The 13,750-nt window shown below is 36.7% G+C and overlaps 1 protein-coding gene across 5 annotated transcripts in view; it reads right to left on the bottom strand.

Annotated features, from left to right (window-relative positions):
* LOC113511170 (uncharacterized) overlaps positions 1 to 13,750 on the bottom strand; it is a 244,882-nt gene that overhangs the window by 41,248 nt on the left and 189,884 nt on the right. For 3 of the 5 annotated variants that reach the window (XM_031912233.2, XM_052899690.1, XM_031912238.2), the window contains one exon: positions 135 to 819. In XM_031912233.2, coding sequence (XP_031768093.2) covers positions 135 to 819 — 685 coding nt within the window. The remainder of the gene's footprint in view (positions 1 to 134; positions 820 to 13,750) is intronic. The other 2 variants (XM_052899689.1, XM_031912239.2) reach the window with 1 other exon arrangement.

Raw genomic sequence — 13,750 nt, 5'->3', positions numbered from 1 at the left:
GGGCCGTCAGCTTGTTTGTCATTCTAAAATGTAATATGAAATTAATTATATTTAAAATTAGGGTAATTGTAAAATCATTTTGTGATGGGTTTCAAGTGATCACATTAAGCACTGTATTAAACCAAAATAAATACCTGTAGATTGCCTTCTAGATGAAGGCGGAGGCACCGAGTGCTGGTGTGCGGAAGATCGTCTTCTACTCGTCGTAAATACTTCTGTACCCTCCAACTGCCTCCTCAACTTTGCAACCTCATCTTTATAGTACTCTTGTTTATCTAACTTCTGTTTATTCTTCATCCTTGGTTCACTGCCACGTCTTTTGACCGGTTCCGGTTCGAATTTGAAATGCGTTTCATATTTGGACTGATTGGCTTTTGGACTTTTAGGCATTTCCATTTTAGGATCGTATGGTATCTGTATAGACGTTGAAGGACCACTAGCTACGTTGACTTGTGTTTTGTTTCTCTTCTTCTCAAACCGTTTCGGATCTGGCAATGGAACGTCGAAGACAAATCTGGCCGGCCCTGGTCTGGGGGAATCTATGACGTCTGAAGCTGACTGGGGTTTTGTGTAAACGGGAGATTCCAATTCGCAACTATTCTGAGCTCGATGATAGTGAGGTGGGGCTGTGCTTGGGGGGTTGTGAAAGGGCTCCGCGTCCATGAGGCTTGGGGATTGGTGCGGCAACTCAGGCGGTTCAGGTTCAGCTTCCATGGAGTCGTCTGTCCCCGTGATGGAGGTGAGGGCAGTGGCTGCGGAGTCGGTGCTGGTGTTGATGGTCTTGTCTGATGTCGTGCTGCTACCCATGACGACCACCTGCTGGCAAATGAAAACTTTCAATTAGTATTGAATTAAATGATATTTTAGTAACTGATAAAGAAAAGAGGGTAATGCTTTTTGAGTGTATATACAAAAGTTAAAAGCTCCAGCTCTTGGACGCATACTGTGATTTATGTCTTTTTTTATACCACAAAGTTGACAAACAAGCATGCAGCCCGTCTGATAGTAAACGGTCACTGTAGCCTATGGACGCCTGCAACACCAGGAGAGTCAAGTGCACGTTGCCGACCCTGAAGAAAGCTTAATGTAGCTTTTATGAAGAACTCCATACTGTCTCAAAGAAAAACATGCTTCACAGAAAATAGATAAATTGGTTTTTCTAATGGATGGAAATGGAAAAGTAACCCCGTATATTGATGTACATTGATGTATATGTAATTGTTAGGTACATATATGGGATAATTTAGTCGTATGCTACCATGTAATCCCAGCATAAAATGTTCCATCTCTTCCTTTCCCGTGGGCGTCGTAAGAGACGAAAAAGGGAACTTAATGGTCAAGGAATACGCAACAGTGTCCCATTTCAAACATCATCAAAACCTAACTGTGGTTACCAACCCGCTTGGCAAGCGTGGCAACTACGGGCAAACCCCCCTTATATATAAAATGGGGGAGACCTATACTCGGCAGTGTAGTATTGGTTGATATAATAAATATGGGATGACAGGTGAGAATTATATAAACGCTATTACCGGAGGGAGACTTTGTACAAAAGTTGATTGCTTGGGTACCTCTGTCCCATTCGTGTTTCAACCGTGAAGCAGTTGTGTTTGCATGGCTGTGTTTCGGTTTGAATGGTGGGATATGGCGTGAACTTACTGGGTACAGAGGAATAACACCTGAGTCCTCAAGAATGGCAACGCATGCGGGGTATCATGGGCGAAACAGTATACTCTGTTATATCCATGATACTGCTCATGTCTATAGGCGACGGTTACTACTTTCCATCAGGTGGGCCGTCAGCTTGTTTGACATTCTAAGTTGTACTCATATAAAAAAAAGCTTCATCATTTTTATGGACACCGCGTCGAGGACAATTTGAGTCCTTATTATTATTAATGTTATCCTTTCTTTTCTGCTCGGGTACTTTCTCTAAACAAGCTGACGGTCCACCTGATGGAAAGTGGTAACCGTCGCCTATAGACATGAGCAGTACCATGGACATAACAGTACACACACATACTGTTTCGCCCATGATAACCCCCATGCGTTGCCATTCCTGGGGACTCAGGTGTTATTCCTCTGTACCCTGTAAATTCACGCCATATCCCATCCTTCAAACCGAAACACAGCCATGCAAATACAACTGCTTTACGGTTAAAACACAAATGGGACAGAGGTACCCAAGCAAACGACTTTTGTACAAAGTCTCCCTTTGGTAAACCCTATTGATTGTAAAAAGAATGATTAAAATCGTTTCAGAGTAAAATTGGTAATTCGTAACATATCCACAATAATTTGAGATATTTTTCCATGACTTCAACCGAGACAGAATCAGTTATTGTTTGTGTTAGACCGATTTTGATAAAATTTCTCCACGACCGGTCTGAAAGTATATCCTTTCAGATAAAAAAAAGAATACTTCCAATCGGATTATAAATAACAAACAAAAAAAAAAACAACCGAATTCAGAAGCTCCTTTTTTTTAAAGGCTACCGATAAAAAATAAACCCACTTGAAAATCCTTCTTCTTTTTAAATTTGCTTAAACTCTTCGCCCTGGTTGAGTAAAATACAATTTTATTCCCACGCGAGTACCCCCCCCCCCCCCACTCCACTTTAATTCAAATATATTTCCTCTCATTCGCACTACCTACCCGTGGAAGTGTCGAGTTATAAGGCTCTAATGAGATTTGGAGCGCCGTTATATATTTCTTTGAAGCTGCATTTATACCTAACGAACAAAGATTCATATATATATATATATATATATATATATATATATATATATATTTCTCAGTAATTGGATAGTCCCAGAAAAAATATAATTTATATCCGTGGGTATTTAGGTGATTAATTTTAATTTGAAATTTTTATAAAATAAAACGACGTATTATTCGATTTCTTCTCTTACAAAGACGTTTGTATTATTTATTTTAATTTAATTTTTTTTTATTTATTTTTTTACGAAAATAATGTAAATATATTAAATCTATGTTTCGGTATTACTAGTTCTTACCCGCGACTTTGTTCGAGTGATCGGAATAATTAATTGATCGGGTCGAATATTTATTCTTGCTGGTTATTCTGAGCACAGATAATATATTACTATCTCTGAGTTAAAGATAGTTTCATTTGTTCTTCTAATATAGTTAATTGTTTGTTATAGTAATATTTATGCATTTACTTATGTACCAGAGGGAGACTGAAGACTGGAGTTGAAGGATAAGTATATGTAGCTAACTATATATATAGTTAACAAGCAATTTTTATAAAAAAGTATTTGATGTCTATCAGATTCGAACTCATGACCTTTGTTGTGTCTCGATGTAGGGCCGGGATCCCACAGGGCCATAACTTTGAAATATATGGCGGAAATTATAAACAAAATTCTCTCGAAAAGTTTCGACTTGAAGAAATTCGATTATAATGCTTATTTGAACACAGTGAAACTTTGAGGCGCCATCTGTTAGCGATCAGTGGATACAAAAGTGTATTCAGGATTTTTATGAGCTTCGCTTCCTTCAAAACTCATTTAATGCCAGCATTTACCTGTAATAAAGTGTACGGTGCAAAGCACGAGAGGTAGCGGTTTAGATGTTCTAACTTAATACGTTGAAGCAGTGGTGTAGCTAGGTAACCAAAAGCAAAAATCTGGGGCAAAAAATAAACTAGCTTAATAATATAGGGGAGTTCCCCGCAAGTTTCAGAGATGCTCTATACTTGTTGGAAATTCCCCTGTATTTTTTTTTTCAAATAAGTTACCATTATTAAAGTCGTGTTCCTGGAATCTGGTTTGTTTGTATTCCGAATGTGAGAGAAGTTTAACTAGTTCAATTTATAGTTTGTAAGTGAGAATCTGAGATTTCTCTGAGCTTGAGGGCCCTGGGGCACTACCCCGTCTAACCTTCCAGTTACTATGCCACTGAATTGAAGTAATATTTTCGTTTTATTAATATGTAGTGCAGTGTAAAAAGAAGATTTTTAATTAATTGTTGGATTAGTAATCAACAATTATATTATTAGATAAACCGCTTTATTTCTACATTTACCGCTTTTTTTTTACCAGACGGAGACTTTGTACAAAAGTCGTTTGCTTAAGTACCTCTATCCCATTCGTGTTTCAACCGTGAAGCAGTTGTGATTGCATGGCTGTGTTTCGGTTTGAAGGGTGGAATATGGCGTGAATTTACAGGGTACAGACGAACAACATCTGAGTCCTCAGAAATGGCAACGCATGGGGGTATCATGGGCGAAACAGTATACTCTATATATCCATGGTACTACTCATGTCTATAGGCGACGGTTACCACTTTACATCAGGTGGGCCGTCAGCTTGTTTCCCATTTTAAGTTGTATAAAAAAAGAAGAAAAAAAACATAGCATGTGTAAACATAAATACTATTCCATATTACATTTTCTGTATATAGCAGAATAGAATTTTTTACCATATGGATAAAAATTTAATAAAGATCCATTTGTGTTTTATATATATATATATATATATATATATATATATATATATATATATATATAATACATATACAGCTATATATCATATACCAATATCTCCACTTGGCGTTGGAAAACTTTTATTTCATCTTTTAAATCGACATAACAACCCCTTTCCAATCTTTGTCATTAGACGTTTCAGTCGACAAGTCTCTCTAATTACATAAACTAAGAGATATTGTATAGCATAATGTGATAATGTGGCTTGGCGTACGGACCATAAAATATGTTGAAATGTATGAAATGTTAATTAAGATCATAATTTCCTTAAAATCATTTAGTTCTCCTTATTTCCTAGCAGTTTTATGTGTTATATATATATATATATATATATATATATATATATATATATATATATATATATATATATATATATATATATATATATATATATATATATATATATGTTAATGTTGTATATTTGTACGTATTTATGCTGTCACAGATATTTATTATTTCATGTTATTTTTACAGATCTATTATTTTAACGCGCCACCTGTCTATTTTTTCTTTAATTCTTTCTACCCAAAGGTTGTCTGTAAGAGATTGCTTAGCAATAAGACCGCCTTTTGTACTACACTATACTTATCGAAAATTGTTCAACAAATCATGTAATGTTGGTGCGATAAAGTGTTAAATAAATAAATAAATAAAATAAATATTCATTATTATTAACTATGGTAACAATTAATGTAAAAGGATATTATAATTATGTTGTAATGGTATCACTATGGGTATACTTAAAGTAAAAATATATTATTATTAAAAATTAGATTAATACTATTAACGAGCCTTTTATGAGCGACTTACAATAAACAATTTATCTGGTAGAAAGTGGTAACTGTCGTCTATAGACATGAACTATATTGTAATATACTGTAACGCTCATATGTTGCTGTACCTAACGACTGGTGATGTCTCTGTATTCTATAATGTCTCTGACACGTCCTTTCAAACCTAGAGACGAAATCCCTATCGCGGTTTCTTCAAGAAAACCCGGAACTAAAAAAAGACGAAACGGGATTCCTTCAAGGCCGACACTGCATGCGTTATTGCCCCTAGTATTGTAGACGTTCATAAGCCATAGTAACCGCTTACCACCAGACAGGCCATGTGCTTGTTTGCCACCTCAGTGATATAAAAAAACATAGTTTTGAAAGCATAGCTGCTATGCGGAAGTAACTTAAGACGTATCCAGGCTGACATTCGTATAAAATCTTCCTTTGTCGTGTTTGACGAGAAAAACATTATTATATAAAGTTTATCGTGTAATAACGCTGCCGCTTGTGACTTGCAACATACATACGAGAGCACATCGCTAGCAATTTGCGAGCAAAGCTCGCTGGCAGTATGGAGGTCGTGTGTGACAGATAATGCGTAATGCCAGCTTGATTTCCATCTCTTCGCAACATTACACTGGAAAAAGGTCAAGCGTAAGCGTAATTTCTGTTATCTTCTATATTAATACTATAAAGGGGAACGGTTGGATTTTTTTAGTAGATTTTTATTTATTTATTTACAAGAAACATGGTGAGTGTATAGATGTTACCATAAAAATAATAAATGTTAAATAAGTCATTAAAAATCGAAATGTTATATAAAAAAATACATAAAAAAAGTTGAACTATTATTATTTAAATATATATATACGTATATATATATATATATATATATATATATATATATATATATATATATATATATATATATAATTTAATATGTTTACGAAACATCTAATAGCTCATTGTGTATTTGCTACAATTGTGGTTGTTTTTTTTTAAACAAAGCAAAACATACTTGTTCATTTTACAACAACGAGTTCCGGAGTAGTGACGGAGTTTCGAAGTTGGCTCGGTACTTAGGCTGCAAGAAGTCTGCTTGTATTAGTTGGCGCGCCGCCAGAACGCTTCAAGACTTTTTCCGACCGAATTTGAAACGTGAATTGTTTGATTGGTTTACTATATGTGCTACAGTTTAATTAAAATTCTTATTCAGGTATTCTTTCTTTTACAATACAGGAGCCAAACGAGCATGTAGCTCACCTGATGATGAGTAACTACCGCTGGCTACGATCACCCACAACACCAACGGCATAGCAGGTGTGCTGTCGACCTTTTAAAAAGGAATATGTTATTTTCTTGAAGGTTATGATGTCGTATCGGTTCGGAAATACTGCTGCTGGAAGTTGATTCCAAAGAGTGGTTGTGCGTGAAAGGAAGTGCCTTGAAAAACGCATTCTTGACGTAGTCATGTATCTTGAAGTAAGTCTTGCTTACTATCATTATTATAATCATACCAGTCGTTATCTGTCCACTGTTGGACATAGGCCTTCCTCATAAGGAACGAAGCCCTATAGCACTTTACCTTAGGGGAAATTTAACCAGTAGTTGCCACGCTTGGCCAACGACTTGGTGAAACTATCACCACGGTTGAAGGCGATGTTTTTTTTTCGGTAACAAAATCTTAGATTACTTCAACTCCTGTTCACTAACAGAATACTTTAAGTTGATTATTTCTGTCTGTATGTATACACAGTAAACAGTTTTATCCGCTCCACAAATGAAAATGTCAGTTTCAAAACCGTTGTGAAAACAACTTGTTTGTAATTTTGTAACTAAACAAAATAAATAATGGAAAAACAGAATTAAAGTTTGTAAACAATAAACCCAAACACAATAGTGTGGCTAAACAACCGCACACCTGTGACCCGCCCTTAATGGGCGGATAGCGAACGAACGATGGGATATATTGAGACAGGCCTATACGGGGATGACACTTGACAAGGCCCCCACTAAATTACTGTGTCGCCTCAACACATCACGGGAGATGTATAGGTATTTATATTAAAACGGACCCAACACTATATCTACAAAATACAGTGAAGGCTCACCTAATGAAACGTGGTAGGTGCTTGAAGGTTGACATATGGCAGTTTTTTTTGATGGGTGAAAATGGTATGGTAACCCCGCCTGCGCTATCGGGATACGCTGACGGAGCACCAATGAAGGGTGATAGATGAGAATGAAAACAGGCCAGTTAGCCCATCATGATGAATGCATCAAGAATTAAACATGATAGTTTCCAGGGAGAACCGCGAGGAGGAGGTCGACCTGGTTGGGTATATTGCTAGCAATGGGATTCTTTGTCTACATTACTAACAATCTCTTTCCCCCCCAACATATGGCAGTTAGATTACAAGAAGAACGACGTTTAAACACTGATACCTCTGTTTAATTAACTGACTGTTACTTACAATCGCTTATGACTAAGGATTACGAATTGATTCCGAAACTAGTCTAGCTTTTTTTTTATCTAATTACACGTAAGTTAAACCGGCAGTTAATACATTAAAATATAACGTGTGCTTACGAAACATTTATCAATAAATAATTGACATTTATAAAACAGTACTAGAATTTTTTTCTAACTTTTTTTTATACAACTTAGAATAGCAAACAAGCTGACGGCCCTATAGACAGAGCAGTATCATGGACACAACAGAGTATACTGTTTCGCCCATGATACCCCCCATGCGTTGCCATTCCTGTGGACTCAGATGTTATTTCTCTGTACCCTGTAAATTCACGCCATATCCCACCCTTCAAACCGAAACACAGCCATGCAAACACAACTGCTTCACGGTTGAAACACGAATGGGACAGAGGTACCCAAGCAATCGACTTTTGTACAAAGTCTCCATCCATATAATACCTACCTACTTATACAATAGACGTTAAAATAAATGAATATACTACATACAATAGAAATTTAGTTGAACGATTTTAAGATTTGACAATTTAGTCACCTTTTAGGTCATTTTAGTTAAACAAAGTCTTTTATAGCTTAATTTTGCTAACTCTGTTTGTACACCATACATTTTCTATAACATAATCGGGCGCTGGTAACCAATCGAGTCACTGACAAGCGGCTTACTCGATTCACGCTATAAGTTCTAAACACAAAATACACCGTTTGAATATAAACCTTACCACAAAAGAACAGGGTAGATATTAACTTTAGTATCTTGACTTGACTATTCACGATAAATTGTATGGGTACACACAAGAATCAATTATCAAGTACATAATAAGTTAGGGCGTCGTAGCTTAGTAAATCTAGGAACATATCCATTGTATAGAATGTTTTTTTTATACCACTGAACTGGCAAACAAGCATACGGCAAATTCATAATTGCATCGAAATATTTTCCCCGTATAGTATTATTAGTCCATACAATGGAGTTATGGAGAAATTGCCCCGTATAGAAAAAATAAACAGTTTTTACTTGCTCCTGTAAAGTTCATTCGTAAGGACTCACGCATTCTGATAATTAGGCTGACGCATAGTATAATATTAAATTTAGTGTTTCCAACAGAGCATAACACACTCTTTGGTCATTCGACGAAACTTTAACAAGTTAGAGGCAAAATTTTATATTTTATAGTTTATTGTAGTACAAATTAAATATCGATTCAGTGATGAAATATTTAGATAGATAGATAAACACTTTATTTGAGCCATTTATAACACACGTAAATTAATAAAGAAATTTATACACTATAATATATATTTCGATTCGTTGTAAATTTAATCGAGACATCGTTAGTGCGATAATTACAACTAGAACTTTTTTACTTTTTAATTAACTGTCTATAATTATATCTTAGCCTAGTTTCTGCATTAAAAGCCAATAATAACTAGTACTTATTCTAATCAATATTAGAAATGCGAACGTTAATTCATTTCCTAATAAATGGTCCGCAAAATTGTTCAGAGTTTGTATTTATGTAAACATACCAGTTATTATTTGCGTCGTTTGCTAGTTGTTCCCAGTGAGATAGTTTGTAGTGTCCTCACGAACGGTCGGTTTCGGTTTCGGTTTCGGCTAGAAATTCTACTTTCGGCCTTAGTTTCGGTTTCGGCCAAAAATTAGCCAAAACTTTTGGCTGCAGTCGAAATTGTGTTTGTGTTGTGTGTGTATGTCTAACTGAAAGTTGTTTTTTTAAGTTTACTTCCAAGAGTAAGTCATAATTTTAACATGTTTTTACATGTAAATATATATGACATATTTGTTACACACTTTAATTAGTGTTTATTATTACCCTTTAACTATCTGTGTGTTTGTGTAAATAATACACTACATTTCAGAATAGAAGAGAAATTTTAAATATGTTTCAGTAAGTTTCGGTTTCGGTTTCGGCCGAAACTGAGACAAAGGGTCTACCATGAAGTATTTTCCGAAATTTCGGGGACGAATGAAACAGAAATTTGATGTTAAAATTACATAACACATGCTGTTTAAAATTATTAAAAACGTTAAGATATGGTTCCTTTGGACTATTAAAATAGGATTTTTGATGAACGAAATGTTAAGCTCCATTTACTGGGTCGATTTAGGTACGAACAAAAACACGAAATTGAGCCCGAAAATCCGGAATTTTATTTCAGGGTAGATCACCGATCACAGGCCGAAATTTCGGTTTCGGTTTCGGCTGTAAAACCTGTTACGGTCGGACGCTACTAGTTTGTTTACAAAGGATCTTTAATAGCTGATCTTGCGGTGACCCGGGGCGACCAGATTGATTAATTTGCTAACTTTGGCCAATTTGAAACGGTCATTGTTGACTTTGATAGGTAACTATTTTAATGCTAAACCCAATAATATTATTTGTATTGTATACACAAATTGTTTTCGACAGTTACAATGATGAAGAGCTTTTTATGACAATGGTTTAAAACATTGTCTCACTCAAGGGAAAACAATTGTTAGTAATGCAGACTATAAGTCTCACTGCTAGCAATATACCCTGTCGGGTCGACCTCCTCGTGGTCCCCCTGGAAACCATCGTGATTGATCGATTGTACAATTCATTGATCATATTATTAGTTTCGTAAATTCGTCACAATGGGCTAACTGACCTGCTTCATCTTCACCTATCATCCCTCACTGGTGCCCCGCCAGTGTATACCGATAGCGCAGGCGGGGTTACCATTCCATTATCATCAATTTAAAAAAATATGCACAAATACTACAACCGAATTGGGAGCCTCTTTCTTTTTAAAGTCGGTTAATAATGTTATGTTATGTCTGCTAAAAAGTTCCGTTTGAATTTTCACAGCTGCAGAAAAACATGATTGGATTAAAAGAATGTACCTACACGAGGTAAAGGTGCGGAGAAGGGTCACGGGAAGGCATCAAAGTGAATTATCCCGCACTCGGAACGTATGGGATACACTTGTAATGGTTTTAGTCGATCTCGCACTGATTTATTGGACGCCTTTACAATTTATCGTACCCTTTACTCTATTATAGAGCATCGAATGTCAAAAACAGGTCAACTTTTAGTCACCTGGTCGTCACTTTTGGTGACTGAAGAGAATACCAGAGGGAGACTTTGTACAAAAGTCGATTGCTTGGGTACCTCTGTCCCATTCGTGTTTCAACCGTGAAGCAGTTGTGTTTGCACGGCTGAGTTTCGGTTTGAAGGGTGGGCGTGGATATGGCGTGAATTTACTGAGTACGGAGGGATAACACCTGAGTCCTCAGGAATGGCAACGCCCCATGCGTTGGCAAACAAGCTGACAGGTCCATCAGGTGGACCTGTCAGCTTGTTTGCCATTCTAAGTAACATCATTAAAAGAATTTTGTACAGAAGAATAACACCAGAGTCCTCAGGAATGGCAACGCATGGGGGGTATCATGGGCGAAACAGTATGTGTGTGTACTGTTATGTCCATGGTACTGCTCATGTCTATAGGCGACGGTTACCACTTTCCACCAGGTGGGCCGTCAGCTTGTTTGCCATTGCTAAGTTGTATAAAAAAAAAAGAATTATGACGCATAAATTCTTAAAACCAAAACATTCAGGTTTCGATTTACACACGCATGAATAAAAAAATTTATCTGTTTTCGACGAATCATTTTTCAGTATTTATTTTATATATTAAAATAAGTTTCACCTTCATTCAGTTAGAAGTAAAGTGGAATACGCTTCACAAATTTGGAATCCGAGATATGAAACTTATATATCTCGCCTTGAAAATATTCAGGAATTGTTAGTAATGGAGATTAGTTACTCCAAACAATTCCTTCTTCCCCTTTTTTTAACCTCTTTTATGCGTATTATCTAATAACTCTGTCCGTTTGTCTTTATTTGAAAGTATATACTTGCAAATTGTTTTTTTTTTATATACAACTTAGAATGGCAAACAAGCTGACGGCCACCTGATGGAAAGTGGTAACGATCGCCTATAAACATGAGCAGTACCATGGACATAACAGAGGACACTGTTTCGCCCATGATACCCCCCATGCGTTGCCATTCCTGAAGACTGGTTCTAAAGAAACTTTATCGAAATCGAATCAGTAGTATAAGTGTATAAAATTATCATGTACTATTGGTTTTTTTTTATGGGTGAAAATAGTATGGTAACCCCGCCTGCGCTAACGGGATACGCTGGCGGAGCACCAGTGAAGGGTGATAGATGAGAATGAAAACAGGCCAGTTAGCCCATCACGATGAATTCATCAGGAATTAACCATGATAGTTTCCAGCGAGAACCGCGAAGAGGTCGACCTGGTTGGGTATATTGCTAGCAATGGGATTCTCAGTCTCCATTACTAACAATCCCTTTCCCCCGGAATGTACTATTGGTTAAAAGGTGTGATTTCAGTCTTCTCTTGAAGGAAGTAATGGAAGGACTATCCCGTATGTCAGCAGGTTATGAAACCAAATCGTAAAGTATGTTTAAACTTGATTTTATTGTGTCTGATAATTTTTTACGGTAGAAGATGCACAGAGATGCAACATCTCTGCGCAGTTTCAGTGGGTTAAGTCGGACAGTAAAGCGTTGACTATCGATAATTCGAGCCGCCGGACTTTGAATGCGGTCTAACGGAAGGAGCTGGTACTGTGGCGCTCCCGCCCATAGGCGAGAACAGTACTCCATATGCGGCCTGACTTGAGCTTTATACAATTTCAGGCGGTTTTCCGGCGTGAAATACCGTCTCACCCTATTGAGCACCCCCAACTTTTTGGAAGCTGTCTTAGCTTAGGTGAGAACAGTAATCCATATGCGGCCTGACTTGAGCTTTATACAATTTCAGGCGGTGTTCCGGTGTGAAATAGCGTCTCACTTATTATTACTACAACACACACAATCCTACAAGGAGAGAAAAACAAAACACCCTAACAGACTGGCAAGAGATCTTATGGACGTAAATCACACAGCTCGCAGACTGAAACGCAGAATGCCCCAAGACATGATTCTATAAAATAAAGTAGGATGCGGCTCAAGTCGCATACTGAGCACGCCATTAAAGTATACGTCAAAAATACTATTTCTTGTCCCAGCAAGGAGACAGATCGCAGTGTATATAAAGCCAAAGAAAAAAACTTATTATTATTTGTTGTTATGTCTTATTTTAAACGACCTACTGGCCCAGTTTTTTGTAAGATTTGGATTTCGGAAATAGATTAGACATTTGTTTTGTACCATGGAAACTAAGTGTGCTTATTATACTATAACAGTACAATTATCATGTTAAAATTCCCACGGTCTGTGATAGTTAACGTTGGAAACGTCTTTTAATAATTAATAGTATTCGATTTTAGTACCGACAGACAGTTGGATGTTACTGTGTTGTAGTTACATTGGTTTTATTGAAAACTCACTTTATTACCAGTGGGAGACTTTGTACAAAAGTCATTTGCTTGGTCACCTCTGTCCCATTCGTGTTTCTACCGTGAAGCAGTTGTGTTTGCATGCCTGTTTCGGTTTGAAGGGTGGGATATGGCAGTGAATTTACAGGGTACAAAGGAATAATACCTGAGTCCTCAGGAATGGCAACGCATGGGGAGTATCATGGGCGAAACAGTATACTCTGTTATGTCCATGCTACTGCTCATGTCTATAGGCGACGGTTACCACTTTCCATCAGGTGAGCCGTCAGCTTGTTTGCCATTCTAAGTTACATAAAGTAGTAGCCTGCCAAAGATATTAGAAGCGGCTCAGAGATATCTAGAGTCGGGTTAAATACATTTATTATAACTTTGTATGTTAGCACACTAGGTTTATAACATTGATTTGGCTTTTGCTGTCATTATGTTATAATTATTTTTAATGAATAAGTAAATAAATAAATAAATATGTTACCAACTCCTTATACAAATCAAAAGAATGACGTCAGTCAGATGTCATTCTGTCATTATTTACGATCACGACCTTAATACGACGAA

This window comes from Galleria mellonella, unplaced genomic scaffold, assembly GCF_026898425.1.
Source record: "Galleria mellonella isolate WM207_F2 unplaced genomic scaffold, CSIRO_AGI_GalMel_v1 utg625, whole genome shotgun sequence".
Classification (NCBI taxonomy): domain Eukaryota; kingdom Metazoa; phylum Arthropoda; class Insecta; order Lepidoptera; family Pyralidae; genus Galleria; species Galleria mellonella.
Note: the sequence above shows the minus strand (reverse complement) of the source record. Positions and strands in the feature narration are given on the sequence as shown.